The sequence below is a fragment of the Neophocaena asiaeorientalis genome, unplaced genomic scaffold (genome assembly GCF_003031525.2).
Source record: "Neophocaena asiaeorientalis asiaeorientalis breed wild unplaced genomic scaffold, Neophocaena_asiaeorientalis_V1.1 scaffold72, whole genome shotgun sequence".
Taxonomy (NCBI): domain Eukaryota; kingdom Metazoa; phylum Chordata; class Mammalia; order Artiodactyla; family Phocoenidae; genus Neophocaena; species Neophocaena asiaeorientalis.
The window spans coordinates 13,391,031-13,417,144 of NW_020185336.1; the positions used below are offsets into that span (position 1 = coordinate 13,391,031).

The window sequence follows — 26,114 nt, forward strand, 5'->3', positions numbered from 1 at the left end:
GCCGCCTCAGCTGCCCGAGAGGAGCTGTGGGAGGACGGTGGCCTGCGAGGCTCGCCGCAGACAACGCGGCGGCGATGTCCGCGAGTCAGGCGGGAGCCGCGGCGGCAGCGGCGGGTCCTCGCGCACGACAGGGCGTCCTGGGCTTCGGCCTCCCTCCGGTTCCTAGGAAGCGGGCCGACGGCCAGCGCAGGAGCAGCAGCGGCAGAGACGGAGGCTCCGGCGCGTCTCTCTCCTCCCCTTGAGCCTGAGCCGGGGGAGGCCAGGCGGCCGGGGTGGCTGGAGGGGGGTCCGCTGCCCGAGAATGGGAATTCTCTTCACCAGGATATGGAGACTGTTCAATCACCAGGGTGAGGGGCTTGGGCCGAGCGCGTACGGGTTAGGGAGAGCGTCAGCCCTGGCCGGGTGGGTGGGGGTCTCCGAATACTTCCGGAGTGTGGGCGGCGCGGTGGCGCGCGCTCTCTGCGCTGGGTGCGGGCTGCTGCGGCTGCGGGCCTTGGGGCTGTTCGCTTTCACTCCCAGCTCGGGAAACTCCCGACTCGCAGCCCTTTGTCTTAGGAGAGCTTCCTAAGAAATCATGCCTCAAATACACCCATTGCTCCGATTTCGATTGGGAGTGGAGAGGGTTTCTTTCCTCACGTCCGACGCCCCTGAGTGGCCCCGCTTGGTCCACGTTTCAGTCCTTTTTCCTTCAGCAGTTGGGTTTGCACAGCACTGAGAAATGCTGGGGTTCTCTGGGATGAAGGTTACAGGTTGTGGCCCCAGCCGCACCACTGAGCACCCGAGGATTACAGAATGCGGTAAAACCTGAGGAATCGCTCTTGGCTTGACCAGTACATTCAGGTTTATGAGCCTGCCCTCCACCTCCACCCCGCCCTTCCCCGCTTTGGGGAGATTCTTCTGCATCCTCAGTAGTGATGGTCCTCTCTCCTCTTGCCATATTGATATCTGTGTTTAAGGTTAAGCTTAAGGTCAGTTTCCTACTCGTGTTGCTTATTTAGAGGTTTTGGGGGGCTGGATTAAAAAATGGTAAAATGTTTCGCCAAAAGCACTTAAAAATCATATCATATGAAACATTTGTTAACTGTAGGTAACGACTAAGTTACCAGGTATGGAGTATATTATAAAGAGATGCTTAAGTTCATCTAAGCTCAAACATTGCCTTGAAATGCATATCAGATTTATTGAAATTTGTTACAAAATAAGTGTAAAACTGGGGAAAGAAGATATAATTTTAACAAAAAGAGTCCATAGTCATTAAGATACACTCTAGTTACTGGTGTACTTTTGTTCTTTTTAACTCAAGTAGGGTGATTCATCATCCTGGCTGTCAGTAACTTAGTTTGTGTTTTTCTCTTGTGTAAGCTGGTGGTGGTGTCACAGCCCAAAGTTTTCCAGTAAAGACTTAAATGAATGGTGGCATCTATTATGTACAAGCATCTCCGCCTCCTCCTTCGTTATCCAGCTGCTGCTGTAAGAAGGCGATTGGGAGGGAGCAGAACTGGAACTTGTGATCGATCTCTAGTGTATCTTTTAAAAATATAAAGATGATGGTGTCGATCACATGATAGTGAATGGAAGAGCAGTATTTCAAATGATTTTCAAATGATATGGAGAATTTTCATAAACTGGAGAAAGCCAGTTCTAATCTACACTGTCTCTGGCTAGCTGTTTCTGTTGAGAGAAGGGTGAGTGGGAGCCAGTCACTTAACCTCTCTGGGTCCGGGTCTCACCTAGAATAGCAGGGATCTTGACTGTGTGACTGTGGAGCCCACAAATCCTAAAAACTTAATGTGTAGGTCTTAAGAATTGAAACTTAACATTGCTGTAATACTGGTGGTGCTTATAGTAGATAAGATCTATTCTAGTTTTTAAATCCATAATTTTGTATTATTTTTAGCAAAGCTAGTATTTCAACTCTGCTGTGAAATTTAGAAAGGCTTTGCTTGTTAATTGAGCTCTAGTCCTGCAAGAAAAATTCGGTATTTCCACTTTCTATTTTGAGTCAATGATAAAACTATTTGTCTCTGTAACTTAAGAATGAATTAGAACTTTGCCAACAGCTACTTGCCAGTAGTAAATAATGATGTGTGCTTTGTTACCACTAGCAATCGCTGAGTAGTGTTCTTATTACCTGTATTTTGTGGTAATTTTTGACTGGACATTTATTTCAGTGTTGGGAATTAATAGTAAGAGAAATTAATGAAGTTAAGTTCTAAAAATTTAGATGTCAATATTGTGAAAATGTGAATAAACTATTTCTCTCCTGTTAAATGATGTGGTTGTCTTATCAGCAGGGTCACTTTAAAAAATATTCAGCATTAAATCTAATGTCAGGTACTTGTTGGTCTTTTTAGTTCTGTATTAAACTGGGTATATATATGTGTGTTAGATATATCTTGGATGCTTTATTTTACGTTCAGAAGATACAGAACACAGTCCTATGTTCTTTTCACATAAACTGTTGGAAGGAAGTTTTGGGGGATTACAGAATTTGCTATGCTGATGAAACAAACTGTAACATCTCTCTCTCTCTCTCTCTTTATTTTTTTTTTGAGCTCCCTTTAAAACAACTCTTTCAGTTTAAGCTTAAAATATGAGTACACAGTGAAACCTAATTGCATATTGCTCAAACTTGAAAAACCAGAGGTTCCATTTAGGTGATATTTAAATCAGTAGGGTACAAACTTTGTCCTAGATGCTGTTGTATATATCATTTTTAAACGTTTCTACAGTCCTTCGAAGTAGTTATTCTTTTCTCCTGAAAAGAGGAAACTGAGGTACCAGTGGAATGATTTTCCTAGACGACGCAACTGGTAAATGCCAGAGTTAAAATACTGCAGAAATATGCTGCTGACACTGGTCTTAAAGAAGTGACTGACATCATTTTTTTGTATGAAATCCCCTCTCCCCCCAAAGGTGTTTCTCAGTTACTAAACTATAAGTGTTTACAACTTTAGGACTTTGAAGAGTTGCCATTAGTATCTTTTAGTATAGAAGGACTTATGATCAGTACTCGGTTTGTTTATTAAACACGTATTTTGAACACCTATTTTGTGCTGGGGGACTGTTCTAGATGGTGGGGATAGACAAGGAACAAAACAAACAAGACCCCCTGCCTTTATGTGGGGAGACAGAAAATAAGCTAACTTCATCTTTATAGATAAAATAATAGCAGTTAATACTGGCATGCAACGTTAGGTTCTACATGTTTCATGCAGTTGATTTAGTCTTAATTGATTTACTCTTAACCACAACCCTGTGAGGCAGATATTCTCCGCCATTTTAAAGGGGCAAAGAAACATTAGGTACCTTGCTTCAGGCACTACAATTAAAAGTGATAGACCTTTTAGATAGAGATTTTAACCAAGGTAGTCTAGTGCCTGAGTTAATGCTCTTGAAACAAAACAAAACAAAACTTCCTTTGTATAAGAAGGATTTGTGTTAGGTAAAAGGAAGAACTTTCAGACACTACTATGAACTATGAAAGAAGTTGTGAAGTTTCCTCATGGATAGCCTTGTTTCATTCTTCCGATTGGTTCTTAGAAAAGGAATGATACGTTGTGAATGAGTTCTGGACAAGCTCCCTGTGCTGCAAGACCTGGTGCTGGGAAAGCCACCTCAGCTTCTGTTGTTTTTTTTCATTGTGTGGGAATTCAGAAGTGCAGAAGAGTACATATAGAAGCTGAGTAGCCAAAGGGGGGAACTGTGCCTGCTATTAAAAATTTTAGCTCCAAATTCACCCTTTTTGCATGCTCTGTGGATACAGAACTGGGTCCTTTAAGTATTTTCTTTTGCCCTTTGGCACGGTGTTAGGCTCTGTCGGTAGACGGCATTGGAGGGACCCTGAAGGAGGAGAGGATTTTTCTTCCTGGATATGGCGTGCTGCTCAGCAGGGTCTGTCCTGCTCATGCAGTGTGGACATCTCGAGTGGCTGGCTCTTGCACTGTGTAGTGGTCAGCAGCTTCTTCTAGCACCCACTTCGGTTGGTCTCAGAATGGAGTCCCTCCAGTGAAATACCTCCCAATGAACAGTTTTCCCCAGCATCCTAGAGGGAGGATTTCCAGAAAGATCCACTGGCAAGTTTGCTTAGCTACTTCTCTGACATTCAGTGAGCCCTGGCCAAGCCCTCAGCAAGGTCTGCATCTCAGTCCTGGGGAATTGGGGGAAGCTCTCAGCCCTAGAGATAGGGAATGCTCCGTGTATTTGTCATTCCTTTAATCTTTAGAGTTACTTCTTGTTAGCCAATCCCTCATTACTCCAATCCTCTGTAGTAGTTATTTTCTTTAAATTAAACTTTGAAAGTTCAAATTGCTATGTGGTTTATGTTTCCTAATTGGATCTCTACTTTTGCCCTGTATAATTGTTACTTTTCATTCAGCGAAGTTTTTTCCCCCTGAAACTTCACTACCATTGCTATAAATCGCAAGTTTATTTTCCAACTTTGTTTTTTATTGATGATACTTTTAGATTTTGCAAATTGAATTTTTAGTATGTAGAGACTTGATTAGTTATCTCCCTTCTAACCTTTATGTCTTCCAAATCTGATTTATTTATTCACTCATAGTTTATTAAGCACAAGCTTTATTCTAGGCTCTGTGTTAAGGCCTGAGAGAACTGTAGTAAACCTGACAGAAATGGATTTTTTGCTCCATGTGAGACAGAATCCACGGGGCTTAGTAATAGTTTGGATATGAGGTGAGAATGAAGAATCAGGAGGACTCTCAGTTTATCTGCCTTAGTATTTGTAGTATTTGTGTTTTCTGGCTTTGGTATGATTCACAGAGATAGAAGTCCTCCAGGATGACAGTGACATTTCTTTTTGCTTAATTTACTGACTGGTAGCTGGTAGGATATATATATAGAGAGAGACTCTTAGAACCTGGCAGTAAACAGAACTGGTAGGCTGCCTGCGTATATCAAAAGGAAGTGAAGAAGGGAAACAAGCATTTTCATGACAAAACAGTAAAGTATTGATTGGGAAACTAAAGCCTAAGTGATAACTCAAAATTCCATCCAGGCACTGTGACAGTGTATAGTTGTTTTGGCTTATCTGAGAAACTGCAAGAATGCTATGGCATAGATATTCTAGAAGAAGAACCATACTAAGCAGTAAACTTGTCATGAATCACATGCTTCAAAGAGTTGGTATAACCAAAAGTTCTATTACATTTTCCCATAATAACATCTCTTTGTATACATATTATATATTCTATGGAATGTTTGTTTTGAAGTGCATTATAACAGTTTTTAGCTACAAGTTTGTGTTTTTCATAGAACATTGTTCTGGTAATGAGAGACACAAGTTGGGGTGGTGAAAGAACCTAAGGATAGTCAAAGGAAGTTGATTTAATATTAGAAAGTGTGAATAATCTAACACTATTGTTGGGGATAAACTAGCTCTTCACCATTGAGTCAGCACCTTTATCTTTGAGCCCATTGCACAATTATGTCTTAATTTTATAGTTCTCACTGTGACCCATGTGCTATACCTTAGACTTAGGAAGCTGTTATATAGCCATTGCTGCTTTATTGTAAAAACACACAAATATTCAAATAGAGACAAGTCCTAGGAGGGAGTAGATATAAGTTGGTATTGAATGTGGCTTGTAGGAGTTTAGGTGGGGTGAAGAGGTGAAGGACCTCTGGATCATGGCCTCATTGGAATGCCCTCCAAAGAAATCTCAGACTGCTCCACAGAACATGTGGCTCCTTGGAGATTTTCTACGTTCTGCACATGCTTGATGTGAGACTCTTTCTTCCTCTTTTTCTTTTTAAAATATTTTAACCACTAAAAAAAACCCTCATGAGTTCAAATATGTTAGCTTGCATTCACTTGAATGACTTTAGAAATCTGCTTTCTGTCTTAAGAGTTTGGAGGAATGTTTGCATATTTATGGCATTTGTAGGTGACAGGAATTCATTGTGTTTGTAAAATTAAATAGACAGAAGAGGGAGGTTGTTTCCAGTATGGACAGTGGTTTGAGTAGCTTCTTTACTACCCCTGTCAACATCTCTGACACTCTTTTCTCCTGTTTACTCTCTACCATGCCAGACATGAATTCTCGCCTTGTATTGTCCACCAAACCTTCTCTCCCCAGTGTGCTTCCTTTATTTCTAGGTACTAGTGAAGAAAGACTTAACAAGACTTTACATCTTTATCTACCACAGGTTATGTTATCTAATTTCAGCTTATTCTCTAGTTCATTCATTCATTCAGTGGCTGTAAAAGGTGTGTCTTGAAACTGTTCCCTCCATCCTGTCCTTAGCTGGCAACCAACTTGTGTAAGGAGGAGCCGGAATCCCGTTGTGAGCCTCTTCTGCCATCTGCTTTATCTCAGTGTATGTGTGTTGATTGCACAGTGGTTTGTTCACAGTAGTTTCACCTTATCATGTTCATCTTGTGGTCAAGTATGATACAGAATCTTTCTTTAGTTGTTGTTGTTTTTTCGCCTTCCTCACAGAAGTGGTAGAAGAGTACTGTGTTTGAAATCAAGAAATAAGTCCAATGGGGCATGGCTAAATTAAGGAGACCACTTTAAAAAACAAAACCAGATGGGGTTTTCACCTTAAAAGCAAAGGAGGCCAGATAGTTTTTCTGCTGGTACATCTTACTATTACTCAAAATACCTTTTGAAACTCCTTTTAGAATTTCTTTAGAGACACATTTAAAAATAATATCATTTAGGAATCACACCTCATTTAACAACAAAGAGGTAACAATCGTCTTAGCTGCCTTTTACCTTACGACTGAGATGATACCACGTGGCTCCCCTCCCCCTTTAAAATCAAATTCATCTTCAGAACACCATTGGGAGTGTTCAAAACAGTGTATCTCAGGCTCTGAAAGCAATGGCAAGAGAAAAGTAGCAAAATATTTTGAAAAATGGTAGCATGGTTAGAATAAGTGTTTAACCTCCTTAAGTGATTAAGGGCCTTGTAAGAGACAGTGCTCTTGTATTTGTGATCTCTGTGTGTATAATTCATACACACAGATGCATTTTTTAGTCAGTCTGTAGTTATTTATCATAGATCCTTGCCTAAATTTGTATTGTTTGCTTTTGCCCCTATTTTGTACTGTTTTTAGAGTATCATTTCTCTCATTGGTCAGAGTAATTGTATTTTCTTCCTGAGTACTGGCAAGTCTATCTAAATTTAGTCCTGCAGCTAATACATAGGGTTTTACAAAATGATGTTCCTGAAACTTAAAAATAAGTTGACGTTTTAAGAATTATATGATTACAAATTGGTATTCAAGTGAGAAACTAAAAAAACTTTCATCCAAGTCAGTGGTCAGAGTATAGCCCAATATGAATTCTGCTTATATTAGAATGTTTACATTGTTTGTATTACTAGAACTGAAGAAGATATCTGTCATCAAAAGGGGAATGCCTAATTTGGGGACATAGAAAAATATAGAGTCAGGCAAAATTGCCATGCCGTTTAAAAACTTCCCGGATAAAAAGGCACCCTGCTCCAGGGACTCAGTAATCTGGCCCTGATGCAGGTATGGCCCTCCTGTGAAGATGGATTTGTCTGTCACCACAGCGTTGAACACTCCCTTTGATGGGATTCCATGCTCCCCAAGTAATCTGATTTTAATTCAGTCACCTTACATACTTTGCTTTAGGCAGAAACTGCACTTGTCAGGTAGTTTCATTTTCTCAGTTCCTTTCCCCTAGTCATCTCTAAAGATGATAGACTGGGCCTGCATTTTTTAAATGACCTTTAAGAACCTGTGTGGGGGGAGCATGGTGATGTCAGTTTAGGACCCTGGTGGTTCTAAGCTGCCTGCTCTTTCTTCAAAGAAATAAGTGATTGGATAAAATGGATTGTGTTAAAATTTTCTATTTACTTGATCTTCGTATTTTTGTGTAACAGGAGGTACCTATGTAGCATTAGGAATTCCCCTCTATGGTAAATGTCAACTATTTGGAAAACATCTACTACCTGACTGCAAAAGCTTTTTCTTAAAGATCTCCTTACTCTTAGGTGTTATAATCCTTAGCATTTATTATTTATAGAATGAATATTAATTCAGCATTTACTGAGTACCTGCCTTGCACCAGAAAAAGTTGTAGTTACTAGGAATATGAAGATGATTAGCATGTGATCTATATACTTGAAGGGTGCCTCATTAAGCTGAGAAGATTAGTGAGTGTACATGTAAATTATTATAAGTGCTGTCTTCGAGGTGTGGCAGAAGAGCAGGAGAAAGTGATTTTTCTTGGGAAGCTAAACTTTAAAGATTAGTAGGAATTCTTTAAATGGAGAATTGGAGAGGATAATTCCAGCACAGGTAAAAACCATGAGTTTAGAGGTAGAGAAATGTTTGCCGTGAACATATGTGGCAGCTTGTGTAGGGAGAACAGCTTGAACTCCAGCTTAGATACCTGGCGGTAGTGGTGAGGGATAATAAAGCTGAAGCCTATTCATTTGGGACTGGCTTTATTTACAAGGCTGAGAACTTGTACCTTGTTTTCCTGTCAAACTGGAGAGCCATCATTTAAATAACAGAGTGGCATTATGAGCTTTATTGTTTCTAGAAAGATTACTCTAGAAACAATAGGAAGATGGACTGGAGATAGTCTGCTTAGGTACAGTAAGAGATGAGGAGGACTACAACTAGGACAGTGGGAGGAGGCAGGTTTGGGATATATTTTTGAGGTAGAATAGAACTTGGTGACAAATTAGATGTTCGGGTTGAGGGACTCCAAAGGCATCTGAATTAATGGTAATACCATTAGGCAAGTTAAGTAAGATAGAATTAGGAACAGGTTTGAATATTGGGTTTTTGGTTATGTTGAGTGGCACTGTGTCTATCCACTAGGTAGATTGGAGCTTAGGAAACATTTGGGAACATGGATTAGGAATTGTCTTTCTTGGTGGTAGGCACACCCCATGTGCTGTCTTAATCATGACAAACCCAGAAAGAGAGGTAGTGTTGCCCCTGTTTTACAGTGACGAAGCTAAGAGTTAGAGAAATAAGTCATTTGCTCAGGGTCACATAACCACATGTATTTTTTCATCTTGCTTCTGTTATCTATTACTGTGTAACAAGCCAATCATAAATTTTATGACTTAAAGGGATAATTTATTACTGTCTCTCATGGTTCTGTGAGTTCACTGAGCTCAGTTAGGAAGTTCTGGCTTGGGGCTCATTTGATTACATTTGGATGGCAGCTAGCGCTGGAGTCATCTCCAGCTCCACCTGGCTGCATATCCAAGGTGGCTTTTCTATTTGTGTGTCTGGCGTCTCAGCTGGAATGGCTAGAACAGCTGGGGGCATCTGTGTGTCTCTCTCCACAAGATCAGACCACGTGATTAGCCTGAGCTTCCTCACTCATGCATAGCAGTCTTGGGGTAGTCGGACTTGTTACATGGTGTCTGGCTTACCCCAGGGGGAGTTGTCCTAGAACCAGGCAGCAGCTGCAAGGTGTGTGATAATCTAGGTGTGGAAGTCATACAGCATCACTTCTGCTGCATTCTTGTGGTTAAAAGCAAGTCATAGGACCAGCCAGGATTTAAGGGGGGAACTATATAGGGGCATGAATATCCAGAGGCCATCTTTGGAGATTACCTTTCTCCACACACTGCTGTCTTTCAGGATAGTTTTTAGACAGCACGGCAATAGATAGGCCCCAAGATGCCTTGTTAAAATGTGAGAGGAGTGTAAGAAGAGAACTCTGGGAAACATGAATGTTTGAAGGAAGACCCAAGGAAGAGGAGTCAGTGGAAAAAAATAAACATCAAGAGACAGAGGAAGAAAACTTGGAAAAAGTGATGCTTTAGAAGCCAAGGGGAGAGGAAGCTGCTGCCACCATAACTATAGGTCCTTAAATTTGGTTAGAAAGACCCTATGGTTCAAATGTACTCAGATAGCTTACAGTTGCCTTTTGCCAGCAGCTTTAAAAGGCTGCCCTTTTTTTCCCTTCCCATTCATCCCATCTCACCTATACATACCCAGTTAAGGCCTAAAATTCATATTTAGAACTTAAGTGACTTAGTTAAGTTTAGTTAGGTAAACTTAAGTTTCAAATGTGAAACATTTATACCTCAAGTCATCCATAAATTGTTGTGATTACATTTGGGATACTTTACTGAGAGTAGGCTTCCATAGAGTGGAAAGAATGTAGTGCTTCTGGCTTCCTTCAGAGAGATGAGATGAGAGTTCTCTATGTAGAATGAGGGGGATAGGAGGTTAGATCAATGGCGTACTTCTGGTCTTGCTGTGATGTTCTTTTGAGTTACAAGAAGGTATAAAGTGCCATGTACTGAATTATACCATAGCTGGAAAGAATGGGTGAAATAGGAAAATTTTTGTTTTTGATTAATAAATCACTGGTGTTTTTCTTTTTTTCAGAGCACAAAGTTATCATTGTTGGGCTGGATAATGCGGGAAAAACTACCATCCTTTACCAATTGTAAGTACTAACTACTTAAGATTTTTTATTTTATTGTTTATAGTTTTTCAGCCTGAGAGATATTTGATTAATGAAAGCAATAAAAAATTATATAGAATCCAAGTTACTCTGTAAAAAGGCAGGTTGGCCGTGAACCAGGAGCCAAATTTAAGCAACTGTTTCTAGAGAGCTAGAAATTTATATGACATTGAGCATGTTGTTCAGTTGTTTTGCTTGTGGAGAGTAGAGAAATATTTGTTTCTATAGTTTCCTGGAATGAATCTAGAGTATTCCAGATAGTCCACTACCTAGCTCCACCTCTGTTTAAACCCTTCATTCACTCTTATGAGCTAGTGGAAAGGGGACATTTGGGTACAAAATATAAAAGTAGGTGATGCTGACTTATCCCTTAATTGAAAAATTTTCAAACAATCTAGCTTCCTTACTAACTGTAATATATTTGAACTTTTTTTCCCCAGTTCTATGAATGAAGTTGTACATACGTCCCCAACAATAGGAAGTAATGTAGAAGAGATAGTGATTAATAATACACGTTTTCTAATGTGGGATATTGGTGGCCAAGAATCTCTTCGTTCTTCATGGAACACTTACTATACTAACACAGAGGTATGTTTCTTAATATACTAAGTCTTCTATGACTATAATGCCTGGGAAACACCTCCTAGATATGAACTCTTATAGCTCGTCTTTTTGAAATATCACAGTATGTTAATATAAGTAGAGTTTAAACATAGTGGAATCTTTGATTCCCTCTTTCAGGGTCATTGTTATATATATCCATTCTCATTGAACCTCTGTAGGGAGAATTGGTGATTGATTAATCTGATTTTATATTGATCCTAGAGCTTGCCTTAAGTACTTGTTTAATAAAGAGTTCCATTTCACAGTTTGTAATTCCATTTCTCTCTTACTATTTATTTATGTCTGCATAGAGGAAATCCTAGTTAGATGCGAGGGCTCTGATGGTTTGAATTCTTGGCCAGAATTTTACTATGTGTTTTCTTTTATGCAATACAATTGCACATTAAAGAATTCTTTTTCTTTTGATTATAAAGCAATTTAGACATAATCATGTGTTTTATTTACATATTATTTGCCAAGAGAAAATTTCTGACGTTTGAGAGCTTCACTATATAGACCTTATAAGATGAAAGGCTGTGACAGTTGTTTTTGTAGTGCTGATTATAAGTTAATAAATCTCCAAATGTATATACAGATGAATATTATGTCAGTAAGACACTATTAAGTGTCTCTAATGACTTGATCCCCTAACACTCCATTAAGCATTTGATTATGTCTTTTGGAGAAGGAGGAGTATATATAATTGGTATTCCTATATAAAACGCTGCAGGTATCAAGTTCATGGCAACACCCTGAAAATTAATAGCTTTGTTAAGAAGGCTTGGAGTAGAACAGGTGTTATAGTGATAAAACCACGTATCAGTAAGGTCTCAAGTGAGAGAAGGGGGAAAGTAGCGGTTCTGTTATCCTTCTGCATTATGGTTGATGAAATCTGAAGAATAGAAAAGATCCTGAAAATTACTGTGGTTTATTTGGAAATGAAAAGCTAGTTCTAAACAATAAATAGCACATACTAATAATAGGCAGTCAGAATTAACTTGGGCATAACAAATGCCATCATAAAGCAACTATATCTGCTTCTGTTTCCCTGGTGCCTTTTGGTGTTCATGGAATTGAAGAAGAGGCACACTGTAGTTCAGTCCTGCACAGCTCCTTTCGAGTCTTTGATTGCATCTGGTCTCATCGTCAGTTCAGGAAAGAGTTACGCCACTTATATAAGGAAGAGAGCATGGTTTTTGATATAGATTTATTCTTTCAATTTGTTGATTTTTAAAAATTGGTTTCTTTAACTGTCACATTACTTTATTCTCATACGCATACCCTTTTAGATTTTTTTTATTAATTTATTTGTTTTTATATTTGGCTCTGTTGTGTCTTCGTTGCTGTGCACGGGCTTTCTCTAGTCGTTGCTGTGCGTGGGCTTTCGCTAGTTGCGGTGAGCGGGGGCTACTCTTTGTTGCGGTGCGTGGGCTTCTCACCGTCGTGGCTTCACTTGTTGCAGAAACCAGGCTCTAGGCGCGCGGGCTTCAGTAGTTGTGGCACGTAGGCTCAGTAGTTGTGGCTGGTGGGCTCTAGAGCACAGGCTCGGTAGTTGTGGCGCCCGGGCTTAGTTGCTCCAGGGCATGTGGGATCTTACCGGACCAGGGCTGGAACCCGTGTCCCCTGCATTGGCAGGCAGATTCCCAACCACTGTGCCACCGGGGAAGCCCTCTTTTAGATTTTTAAATTGACATTAATAAATAATGTCTGTCTGGAAGTAACTTAAATTTAGGATCATATTTTTGTCTTACTGACTTATGGTGCAAATAGGCCCATTAGCATTCAAGATATTAATTTAGAAAACAAACATGTTACATATTGGTTAGAATATTAGCAGAATATTCTAAAAGAATGATAACATCATATTGTCTTTTACTTTCTCTTAAAAATTAGTAAATATGTCTGAATTCAGGATCAGACCTTTAGGTTTCACAAAGTATAGCGGGTATCTCTGGTTTTCCAGTAATACCATACCATAAGGTTCTAATTTCTTGATAGCTGTTAGCCTGTAAATCAAATAAACACTTGATAAATTTTACAAATATCAAATTATGTAATCACTAATAATTTTTTTGTTTTGTAATTTTAGTTTGTAATAGTTGTTGTGGACAGTACAGACAGAGAAAGGATTTCTGTAACTAGAGAAGAACTCTATAAAATGTTAGCCCACGAGGTAAGTAGGATTCTGGCATTAGATGTACGGGGGTGGGATATTTCTATCACCTTTGTACTTTCTACTTTCTCATGAGCGTACTATTTCAAATTTTTAAAAAAATTCTTTATCTGCTGGCCATGCCTGCTTTATAATTTTGACACTTCCCAACTTGGAAGCATATCTGGAAGCAGCAGAAAGATTGAGGAGTCAATTGTAGTATTTTAATTCCATTCATCTTAGATAAATTTGGTCTAGAAGTTTTCCTGGCCAAAAAGACCTAAGTTGACTTTCATTTTGCATTTTAAATAGATTAATTATACAGACGATTATCATTAGAAATGAGATTTTACAGTGTCAGGGACACACAGCGAGTCTTGATTGTAACTCAGTTATCTGACTAATATTTAAATTTGTTGCTCGTAGGTTTCTGATATTGTTTCTTTAACTGAACAAAACTGTTATAACTAGCCACATTTTCTTAGTCCTTGAGAAATATTACTGGTAGCATAATTTGAAAATTACATAAATTGAATAATATAGTCAGTAATGATAATAGTAACTGTAAAATCATATAATATTTATAAAACAGTCATATCTCTCTATCAGCAGAGTTTTGGTTCTAGGATACCAAAATCTGAGGATGTCCAAGTCCCTTGTATAAAATGGCGTAGTATTTGCATATAACCGGTATGCACATCCTCCGGTATACTTTAAATCATCTCTAGATTACTTATAATACCTAATACAATGTAAATGCTGTGAAAACGTACAGCAAATTCAAGTTTTGCTTTTTTGAACTTTCTGGAACTTTTTTTTCCTGAATATTTTCAGTCTGAGGTTGGTTGAATCTGAATGCAGTACCCACGGATAAGGAGGGCTGACTGTAGTGGCAATTGATTATTTTTGCATGCCTTTTATTGCAGATGTTACTTTCTCAACTCAAAGGTGGAAATAGAAAAGTTAATATTCAGTGGAATTTTAATAAAGCTTAAGAAAACTGGGATATCTTTGTAATGAAGTTTTATATTAATTTTAATATTGATTCAATGATTTGCTTCTGAGATTTTCATTAAGAATTTTGGTATGTTTCAGACATAAGGAAACTTAGTAAAGTGGTTATGTAAACTGAAATTTATGTTTTGCTTGTGGTGATCATACCCACCAAGATGCACCTTCCCCTGTTTTGGACTGATTCTAGCAGTTGTGCTAAACCCTTTGGGGTTTTTACCAAAAAAACACATCTTGCCTTTGTACATGTATTTAACAGCTTTCAGTTCTAGTTTGAGAAACAGTAAGCAATAAAAGAGGCAGGGGGCTAAGGATTTTTTACAATTTCCCCTTTGCATTTTACAAGAATACATCATTCTTCATTTTATACCAAAGGGTTGTTTTATTGTTGTTTTATGAAGACTTTAGAAAAAGAAAAGTAAGACACAAAATGTATTTGTCTCTTGACTATATTTTTTACTCTGTTAACAGGTAGCCTCCCTATTTGATTCTTACTCTAATTGGCCAGGATGTAGGAGGATCAGTATTATAAAAAGCCCAATAGTAGGGCTCAAAGTCATTGAATTTTATAAGTTGGGTCATTAACTTGGATAGATCTCTATCAGCAGAGAGATTAACCTCATCTGTTATGGATTAGTACGCTGAGGCCCAGTAGTTTATGGGACTTGAATTTAGGTATTCATGTCATTCAGGCTCTTTGCTGGGAAAAAAAAGTAAAAGCCAGAAATAGGGCCTAGCTGGAAAGTGATAGGAGAAGGGATGAGATTACCAGAGAAGAAGGGAATTACAGATGAACTTGGGAGCTAGAGTAAGCCACTTAATAGGGTCAGGAAGAGCCAAATAGGCAGAGTTCTGGAGAGGGAGGGACATCCGGATCAAGGATGAGAATGTGTGAAAAACAAACTTTGACATGGGTTGGTCACATGTTTCTTGCATACCACAAAATCCAACAGAGTCGTATTATCATCATCAGTAATGATTCTTTCTATGTATTACTAAATACAAAGCTATAAAACATGTAAATTCATTTCTGAAAGCTTCATCTTAAATGAAGCATAAAACTTTGACACTCATGAATTTTTAAAAAGTTCCAAAGACAAAAGGATAGATGAATTTTATTCAGAATGACTCAACTTCTAGGAATTATCTTCACAAAGGAAGCTTTGCGAAACAAACTGACAACTACATATGGCATATAGAAGATGCTAAATAAGTATGCTTTCATGTGCTGTTATTCATTTTCTTGACTAAACTAAAAAATATTTTTAGACTCTGAAGAACAGAAGTTGATATGTAGCAGAAGTATGTAGCAGAAGTTTTTCAAAGTGTTTAAAATGGGTGTTGTACAAAAGACGCTGTTTACCTTGTACTTTGACCTCGTGTTAAGTCAAGTTGAACAGCCTTAACCCAATGTATCTCTTTTCTACTATTATCATAATGCATAATTGGTTGTGAGGTTATTTAATAAAAAGTAAAGGAATATTTTCTTTCCTCTCTTCCTAAATATTTAAAAGTGGGTAATATAGCTTAAAAAAAAATCAAGAACCCTAAATAAAAAAGTTTGAGCCTGTGAAATCTAGAAAAAGTACATTCAATATGGATTTTTTTTCTTTTCTCTTTTTTAGACCTTTCAGTAAATGACTTTTTATTTCTTATGTTTTCCAATTTTCAGTCCAGGGCCTTCTCCAAATAATTTTGTTACTAAAAGTGATGAAGATAGGTTACTTGTAAATAAAATAGCATAAACTTTGTGTCCTAACTTATGCCAAGTATTTCTGTTGTCACATATTTCTAAAGTGTGTTTGTTCTCTGAACATGCCAGCATTAGCAATCCTGACCTATATAAAAGATTTCAACACACATTGGCAAGAGATAGTGAAACCTAGACGATAGGAAGATAGGAATTAAATCCCATGGAAAGTCCATCTACTCAATGATTCAGCCATATATCAACTATTGATAACTGTTCCATGTTCTGATTAGGATAAGAGAAAAAATATCCATATACTTGATAATGTATATGTGTACTAGTTATAGTTCATCCCTTCAAATTTTTGCCTTATATAAATAGACAGATGAACTGAACTATAGCTGAAACAAATTGAATAGGAGGTCTTAAAACTTAATGTTCTAGAGTATCCCTTTCTGACCAAGCTCTTCAAGTAACTCTGTCCTTATCTGTAGTAGTGTAGTTGCCATCCTGCAGAGGGCACTGTAACTAAGCCAGCCTCCTTTGTTATATAAAGCATATTGCAGAACTCCTTTTAACCAAATAAGAAATTTACTACTTATATTTTTTATTTGCATCAGAGAGAATCAAAGAAGTCATGGAAACTCTGTTCTAACAAGAGTAAAATAATGTGGAGCAATGTCAGTTTAAACCTACTGAACACTTTCTTGCTTCAAACACACATACACATGATTGAAACCAAAATATTCCACTAAGATCCCTAAGAAGAAGGTGGCATTCAACACAGCTGTGAAAACTTGCAGACATAGCACCAAAACCTTAGTTTCCTCAATATCTCTTAAAATATATAGGCAGAATTTTATGAGAGTTTAATCCACTTGTTGAGTGCATCCATCATAGTTTCTTAGCCCAGGATCCACGAATGGACTTTAGGATATCTATTAACACCCTAAAATCATACATAAACTTTTTTTGACATAAACATATATACATTTTTATGAGGGAAAGGTTCATAACTTTCCATAGGTTATCAAGGAAGCTCCCGGCTGTAAAAATGGTTGAGAGAGGGGAAGGTAGAGTACAGCAAAAGGAGACGTAGAACCTTTGGTCTGCTTTGTGAGTAGAGTGTTACATCAGTCATTTGGGGGCATGCACAAGGGTAAAGCTAATCCTCATTTGCAGAGCAATAAGTGAACTAACTTTTGTTGAACTGTCGCCAAACCCAGGTACTGTACTGAGTGCTTTAAATATAGTAATTCGTTCATCCAAACTACATTCCCAGGAGGTAGGTGGTGGTCTCAGCATTTTACAGATGAGGGACAACAGCTATAGTAGGAAGATCTCAGCTCAAACCTGGCTCTATTATTGAGTAGTTATGTGACTCTGTATGATTTACTTATATCTGAGTCTTAGTTTCCTCATCTGTAAAATGGGAATAGTAAAGCCTATCTTGTAACAGTCTTGTGAGGATTAAAGAGATTTTATTCGGGAAATGGTTAGTATCATGGGTGACTTGCTCAGATTAGATACTCAATAAATGTTAGTTATGAGGAACAGATTCAGAAAAGTTAAAAGAACTTACCTCAGAGTTGAAGCACTGAAGTGGTAGAACTTACTATCTAATTGGGAAATCTGATAAGTTTAATGGTAGTCTAAGAATGCCCTATCAAATATTCAAATCTAACACATCTTCATGGACAAAGATAGAAGAGCTAGATCTCAGAAGATGAATAAGATTGGTTTAGGTTAGCACCTTCCAATTGAGAAAAGTCCTAAGGCCTAAGGTGTATATTGTATATAATGATTTAGTTTATTTCCTAAATAAACTGGGAAGAAGATTGTAACTTTAGGTATAGAGGTAGTATAGAGTGGGGTAGAATTTTGTATAGTATAGACTGGAGTAGAATTTTGAAAAGCTCTTGAGTCCCATGCTAAAGAGTAGTTCTTAGTAGCCATAGAAGTTTTGGGTTGGGGAAAGGGTTAGATATGTATTAAATTGGAAGATGTGACTTTGTTAAATATAGCACTTCGAACCATAAAAATGTAATCTAGGAATGTAAGAAATATATAAATCCATACAAGTATAGATTGATTTATTTAAATGTGTTCAGTTTGATATTTACTTTCCATCATAAGAGCTATGAGATACTTTTATGTCAAGTAGTTGAGAAATTCTAGGTTACAAAGGTTATCATATACAATCTGTTAATTAAATTGGAAAATGTATGAAAAAAATGAACTGGCCCTTACAGTTTTGTTTGCTTTTATAGGACCTAAGGAAAGCTGGATTGCTAATCTTTGCTAATAAACAAGATGTTAAAGAATGCATGACTGTAGCAGAAATCTCCCAGTTTTTGAAACTAACTTCTATTAAAGATCACCAGTGGCATGTCCAGGCATGCTGCGCTCTTACTGGCGAGGGGTAAGATGTCTTCTTCATGAATAGCATGTATTTAACTTTGAAACATGTATTTCTCTTTAAAATCAAATATTTAAGGTTACCATGTACAGAACTTTGTAAGGGAGAGATGTAAGACATAGTCCATGTCTACAGTGAGAGAGTTTTTAGCTTGGTTCTGTAAAGAATTAAACACAACATACACAGAATACACATAAACATACTGAACTAAAGCATGTGAGCATATGGATGATAGAGTTGCTGTAGGAATTCTGAGAAATGGACTTGTCATGAGTCTGGAGAAGTCAGGAAATAGTTCCTGCACTGGCGGTGCTGACCTATAGTCTAAGAAAGGAACTAACACTTGCTGAGCGTGTCCTTGCCTTGAGTGCTTTCTATAGAGTGTTTCATTTATTCCTAACAATCATGTAGACCAGTTGTTTTTAATTCACATTTTATGCATAAAGAAGCTGAAATAGAAGAAGATTTGCATGTGGGACTAGTGTGCAGATATGCCATCAGTGCTGTCAAGAGGGAGTTGCTGCACTTAAAAAAAATAAAAGAGTTAGAATTGGAGAGAGTGTGGCATGAGGGGGTGCCTGCAGTAGAATTTTGCCCATGTCTAATGCCCAGAGATGAAAGGATTTCAAGAAGGCAGTGGTTGTTAGCATTGTTATATGTAAGATATATAACATAAAATAATCTATACGTGGCATAGATAGATAGTGTCAGTAATTCAATGTTTGGTTTACTCTTCACTGTGGTCTTAAAAGGAAGGGAATTTCTACTACTTCAGGTAAACTCATGTATCTATGCCACAAGCTTCTGCCCTTTCCTGACACCTGAAGAACCTCAACCCCAAATTTAAGACCTTTATTTAGAAGCCTTCATGTATATATTTAAAAGCAGAGAAAAAAAAGAATTAAATTGGGGGGCTTCCCTGATGGCGCAGTGGTTGAGAGTCCGCCTGCCGATGCAGGGGACACAGGTTCGTGCCCCGGTCCGGGAAGATCCCACATGCCACGGAGCAGCTGGGCCCGTGAGCCACGGCCCCTGAGCCTGTGCGTCCAGAGCCTGTGCTCCGCAACAGGAGAGGCCACAACAGTGCCAGGCCCGCGTACCGCAAAAAAAAAAAAAAAAAAAATTAAATTGGAGATGAAGCTGAATCTTAGTGTAATAGAAGCCACTGTTACCTGATTACAGATATTTGGAAGAGCATAATTAGATCCTCAAAGAAGCAAATCTGTTCATTAAAAAAAAAAATCAGACAATACCAATTGTCCACATACTTATTTAAGTAAAAATATCTTTTACATATTTCTTTGTCGAATAGTTTAATACATGTCAAGATGCATATATAGATATAGGTATATCTTTATATATTATCTTTGTCTATCAAAGGTCTTTAGGCAAAAGCACTGATTATAATACTAAATTTGACAGCAAAGACAAATCATCTAGGATTGATAAAAGATTCAACTTACATACTTTGAGTAATTGTGTGGAAAATATATCATTAGTTAGGATACATATGAACTCTGGCAGTTTTATTTTTAAAAGTGGACATCAACAGATGATGGTATCTTTTCAGTTTGGGGTCTTTGGCAAGTAGAAATGTTTGGTTTGGGGGGTACTGTTGTTTCCCTGTGCAGTCTGACCACCTTGGTCTAAATTCTTGGTTTTAGTACTGGTGACATTTTGACTCCCATCTCTGCCATTTGCTAACCTCTCTAAGCCTGGGCTCCCTCTGTAATATGGGAAGGGTTCTGGTCTTAGTGTTGTGAAGATTAATGAAGATAATGGATATTAAGTGCTTAGCGCAGTTTCTACTTGGCTGTTAAGTAACTACTGTACCTTTAACAGTTTGGAATTAAATAATGTACTCACCTATTATTCTTATTATTTTGTATCATTTTCTATGAGTAGTTTAAAAGTAAGGAATCGAGTAATGGCAGAAAAGTATGGGCCAACACCAAAACAACCATTTATTTACCTCATTGCCCTTTTTTCCCTTCTATTTCTATCATCTTTTACATTGTTAGACTGCTATACAAAAATCTGAGTTCTGGCTTTTTAAGTATTAATATAGTAGCATAGTTTCTCATATCTATAAAAGCTCCTTGTAGATAACGGTTAATGCTTCATAACAGTCCTTCATTTTCTTATAAAATTATATGTACAGCCATTTCTCTCTTACTAAACATTTAGATTCTTTTACTACAATGAATATCTCTTTCTGTATTTTGGATTATGCTCAATTACCCATTGTTCAGTGGTAACTGGTGTTAGTGATGTGAGATTTTATTTCTTTCAGATTTTTAAAATATATAGATGTAACAAATATTGTGTGCGTACTTTGTTTTAACAACTCTACTATATATTTAATATCCTGTCATTTCTATTTCATTTATATCATGAGCATTTTATCATATTGTAAAATAGTCTTTGAAAGGAAGTTTTTAATATTTCATCATATGAATGTTCCATAATTTGTTAAATTTTTCCTCTGTTGCCAGACATTTAAATTTTACTTTTTCCTATTAAGAATGCTTTCATGAACAGTCGAAATACATAAACCTGTCTTTATCTCTGATTATTTTTTAGGATACATTTCTGAAAGTAGAAAAAGGGGTAGAGTATTGATATTTTATTTTATTTTATTTTTTTTTTTTTTGCGGTACGCAGGCCTCTCACTGTTGTGGCCTCTCCCGTTGCAGAGCACAGGCTCTGGACGCGCAGGCTCAGCGGCCATGGCTCACGGGCCTAGCCGCTCCGCGGCATGTGGGATCTTCCCGACCCGGGGCACGAACCCGTGTCCCCTGCATCGGCAGGCGGACGCTCAACCACTGCGCCACCAGGGAAGCCCGAGTATTGATATTTTAAACATTTTTGATACTTCTTGCTAAATTACTTTCTGTGGGCATTCACTGTGTAATTATTGAGCTCCTTGTATGTGTCAGGCAGTATTCTAGGCACTAGAGACATAACAGAACCAAAAATATACGGACGCACTCTGTGAAAGTATGGCTTCACCACAATAGCACCAACACTGAATATTACTGATTTTTTAATCTTTGTTGTTTAGGTAGATGAAAAATGATATCTTCTTTTAGTTTGCTGTTCATAGCTTTTTAGTTCATAGCTAAAATATCTTAGTTAATCAAGATATTTTATTTTCTTTATAGATTATGCCAAGGACTTGAATGGATGATGTCACGACTTAAGATTAGATGATCTCTACTGACCTGTTCTCATAGACTTTGTATAAATGAAGTGCTGGACTTTACCTGAAAGCTGCAAAAATTAATGGTTTAGATATATTTATAATAAACTGATTTAAACAGTTAAACTTTTTCTATAAGAAGAACAATTAAGACCACTTGTTTGAAAACAAAGATGAAGTCTCACCTTTCCATCTGCTTTCTCATTAGTTCCTTCCAAAGCAAGGTCTTAAAGCTGTGATGGACATTTTTCTCAAAAAGAATCCTCTCAGGACATTGTGTAGCCTGTGGTAAGTACAAAGGGAGAGGACGATATTTTTAACTTTAAGAGCTTTATTATCAAAAGTATTTTGCATAGGGTTGTGTAGGTATTATGTATATACCTCAAATTCAAGTTAATGGCTTTGATTTATGTTCTTAAAAAAAGGAAATAACACAAAAATTAATAACATCCTTCGTTATAACCATAATGAGATGAGTACTGGCATTGGTGGTAAGTGCCATTTTGTACTTCCCCTATGTTCTCTGTATCATACTAACCAACCCCCAAATTATTGAGCTGCTCTTAAAAAAGAAAGAAAAAAAAAGAAAGGAAAAAGCTTGACATTGTGTACCTAATACTTTGTTGACCAAATCACATACAAGGAAACATGTAGTCCAGCTGAGTAAAATATCTGTCATATTCTTGACTTAGTATTACTAATGGGCAGAATTGCACATTGTGCAATCACCAGATTGCTCCCTTTCCTGGACCTTATGCCATCTAAATTTACTGAGTAAATTGTTAATCTATTTTCAGTTAATCATTAATTGTGATTAAAATTATCAAGTGATTTTTTTTCCAGCGTTAATTGGAAACTGTTGCATGAAATATGTCTACCCAGAGAAGAAGTATCACACTATAAATATTATCAAATAATTTAGCTACAGTCTTTTTAGATATTAACTTGTATGTCAAGCATTTAAAAGTCAATTTGAGATGAAAAGTAAAGCATATTTTCTAAGCAACAAAGATAATTTCTTAATTTGAAAGTTTCTTATTTCTTAACTTAGGAGTTGGAATAGTTTGAGGGTTTTTTTGTGTGTCTGTAAGTTTTCCTCTATCATCTTAAACCACATGAATGCATTGTTTGACAATTACAAAATATGAATCCTTTTTAATGCTTTTAAGAATTTGGTTTAAATATTGATCAACATAATGTATTATTTTTACTAAGAAGTAACTTGGCCCCAAAACCTTTTATGTTTGCTAGGTTTTTTGTTTTTTTTTTTCCAGCATCTGAAAGTCTAAGGTATTTCTGTTATACATGTAAACAAACTTATCCTAAATGTGTTAAAACATATTCTTGGGCACTCTGTTGGTATATCTTTCATGCCCTGAAAATCTGGTGACTAATCCCAAACTGGCACGTTTTAGAATATTCAAGAAAAAAAAAAAAACTACTTTTAATACCAGCCTTTTAGATTTCAAAGATTTTGATGAGAAATAATAGTACGTACTATAAGTATTGACAAAACTTTGAAAGTTCCTTTCTATAAAATATAAAATGCTCGTTATATAAATCCAAGTCAGGCATGGGAAATCAGCATTTAAAATTAGATGTTTTGTGTTTTATATTTATATTATAATGTTCAAAATGCAAGTATAACATTTTAATATTTGTGAACTTGCTTTTACAAAAGTAAATCCTAAATTACTAAGCTTTATTTGTTCATTTGTCCTCATACTTTTTCAAATCACTGTAAGAAATTGCTTGTATATTAAAAACCCAAATCTATTTTGTTGATGTTGCAGTGTCATCACAGACAAATATTCTGTAAAGTAGCCCAGCAAATCCACACCTTTTATCCTTTTTGTCTTTTAATTTGAATAACCATGGTTTAGTCCCTTGAATTGCTGCCACATCAGTTCAGCAATATACCAGCACATTCCCTTGTCATCAAGGTGTTAGCCAAAATTTATTCTTTTTTTTTTCAAAATTTATTCTTAATTGGATGTTTAAAGCATGTACTACATTGTTACAGTTGGTTTAGTAATTGACATGGCATCATGAGAATGCATGAAATCTTTTACCACATTTATGAAACATGCTTTTTTTGTTATATTCTACCCTCCAGGCCAAGCATTAGAAAAAAGGTGGTACCTTTATACTTGTGCATAAAACCAAAATTACAATGGGAAAAAATTTTTTTAATTTATGTACGAAAATACATCAAAATCATTGTAACAGTATTACTTCCAAATAACATGGAGAGCCTCATGAATAGTCATATTGGTGATTTATATGTAGTTTTTAAGTGGAATTAAGCAAAGGGCAATGCTTTTGGTTTTTTAATATGCTACTTTTGGGTATAAACAAACATTTTATTTAAGGTTATTATGCTCAGCTTTGAAAAGAACAAAGCTTCATACCTCTGTACATGTGGCTGGATTTAAATATCCTGTGTTTGATACTAATTTTGAAAGTTGTGTAACTTCTCTTGATATCTTCGTAAAAGTAACCATATTGCTATACGCATTTAAATATGTTTAATTTTGTCATATTGCATTTAGGAAGTATATCTTACACAGTCTAATAAGGATTCTTGTTTGAAATTTTTCAGTTCTATCTTCTTTGGCCCTCATGGATGGGCAAAGAATACATTGAAGGCAGGTAGTTTGCGAGGCAGGGGAAAGTGGGTAGGGAATATGATATTTTGCCTTAAGAATAAAAAAGTGCTTCAGCACTGCTGTCTGGCATTTTTAATGCAGGTAAAGTGATTTTAGAAGCGTGGCATGGAATAGAGAAGAGTTTCTGTTTTCTGGCCTTCAAGAAGTGCCTAGTAGGTAGTGACAGTGAGATCACAGAGAAGTGAAGGGCACTGAGGAAGGGCCGGAAGTCCCTGAGATGTTCTTTTCTTTTCTGTCTGAGTGTATAGTATTAAGATATCTAGAAATGGGATTCTGTTGTCCCCCCTCACAGGCACTTTACATCTCTTGCTGTAACTGCAGCAACCACATACAGTACAGACAACCTCAACATTTGTTTATATTAGTGCACATAGAAAAACTGTAGACAGCTTTCTAGTTTTCTCTGCAGGCATTTTTGGGAATATATCTGTAGTGTGTTCTACTTTGTATATAGGGGGTAATAGCACATCCCAGATTATCTGTGGACTTTGGAATCATCTTCTCTCAGTTTCCCAGTCATATCCTAGAATCAATCCATCTTTCAAGGCTGGGTAGAGACAAGGTTTCTTTGCATGACTTAACTTTGAACACTCCCACTGTCCAAATATAATCTGGAACTTCTTGCTTTAGGATTGGCTTTCCCATAGCTCAGCCATCCCCTGCTCTCCGGTATCTTCATTGCCCATCAACAAAGATATATTATCTTGGTCCTGGAGATATTCTAAACTTTACCCATATCCACTGTTCTCCAAACTACTAGTTTCTAAGTTGGTTCTCTGGTTCTTTGCTATCCTCCACTGGCTTGATTCATTGATTTGCACTTTGCTCATTAGAGAGTATTATTAGAGTTACTGAGTACATCACAAGACTGGCTTGCTGTGTGTACAGCACATAAATACATACCAGCAGTAGAGTCCTTTAAATTATACTCTATTTAACATTTAATACTACTTAATTTTAGCTTCTCACACTGAAAGGTAGATTCAGAAAGATAAGAGAACTACCTAGACTGCCAGCTCCTTGAGCTACTGGGTAGACATGAAAGGGATTAAGTTATATGTGTATTATCTTCCCATTATGAAAAATGAGTTACATTTTGAGGAATAAAAGACGCCAGACCAAATTCATATGTAGTGTTTAACCTGAAGACATCCCCACATCCTTAAAACCATAGACCACATTCCATTTTTTTCCCTCATGTTTACTTAAAGAACAAAGATAAACATTAGCTGTCTAAAGGAATTAGTAATGAGAAGCCTATCTTTACAAAATAAACCTGTTGAAATGGACTTTAAAAACATCAAAATTATCAATCACCATGTATTGACACTATAGATGCAGACATAATATAGACAATACTTTTTTAAAGTTCCACTTATACAAAAAATAAAACTTCTATATCATGCTCCCTCAAAGAATGTACGATAATTTTAAGACCAGAATGGTGGAGTAAAGGAAAGAAAGAGAGAATTTAAAAACCTTGGATGCTAAAAAGTGAATCTATTAAATCCTAAAATCATGTGTGGGATTGTGAAGAAATTGTAACAGGATACAGTTGGATTAATTATGCAATATTTCTTATCGAATGTCTAGCCCTTGTGTATTGTTCTGAAAACTACAGTTTGAATCTTTATGGTCTTGCCTGCTAGATATTGTGTTCTTTGGTAGAAAATTCCCGTAGTCTGTACTCAGCAAGTGCCTAAAACTGATTTGTGTTGATTTTTAAGTCCATCTAATAAATTATACATGTTTTCTATGGTATTATATGTGCTTGGCTTACTGATGATACAGCCTTGAGGGTTTTTAAGTCATAATTTTTGCTTGGTTTGACTAAAAAGCCTCAAAACTGAAAATACCCATCCTAACCCTGAATAAACCATAGGTTAAGGAAGCACGAGCAAAACCATTTTTTCTCTTTCCTAATACAAA

At 36.9% G+C, this 26,114-nt stretch overlaps 1 protein-coding gene across 2 annotated transcripts in view; it reads left to right on the forward strand.

Annotated features, from left to right (window-relative positions):
* Window positions 1–26,114, forward strand: part of ARL5A (ARF like GTPase 5A) — a 41,953-nt gene continuing 15,839 nt past the window's right edge. The window contains exons 1-6 of one of the 2 annotated variants that reach the window (XR_003001953.1): window positions 1–347; window positions 10,361–10,421; window positions 10,880–11,027; window positions 13,132–13,215; window positions 18,166–18,317; window positions 21,479–21,804. Coding sequence is in view for 1 of the 2 variants with exons in the window: in XM_024735831.1 (XP_024591599.1) it covers window positions 302–347; window positions 10,361–10,421; window positions 10,880–11,027; window positions 13,132–13,215; window positions 18,166–18,317; window positions 21,479–21,527 (540 nt within the window). In the remaining variant the exon portion in view is untranslated. Of the gene's footprint in view, window positions 348–10,360; window positions 10,422–10,879; window positions 11,028–13,131; window positions 13,216–18,165; window positions 18,318–21,478; window positions 25,950–26,114 lie in introns of those variants that run through there. The other variant, XM_024735831.1, reaches the window with a different exon arrangement.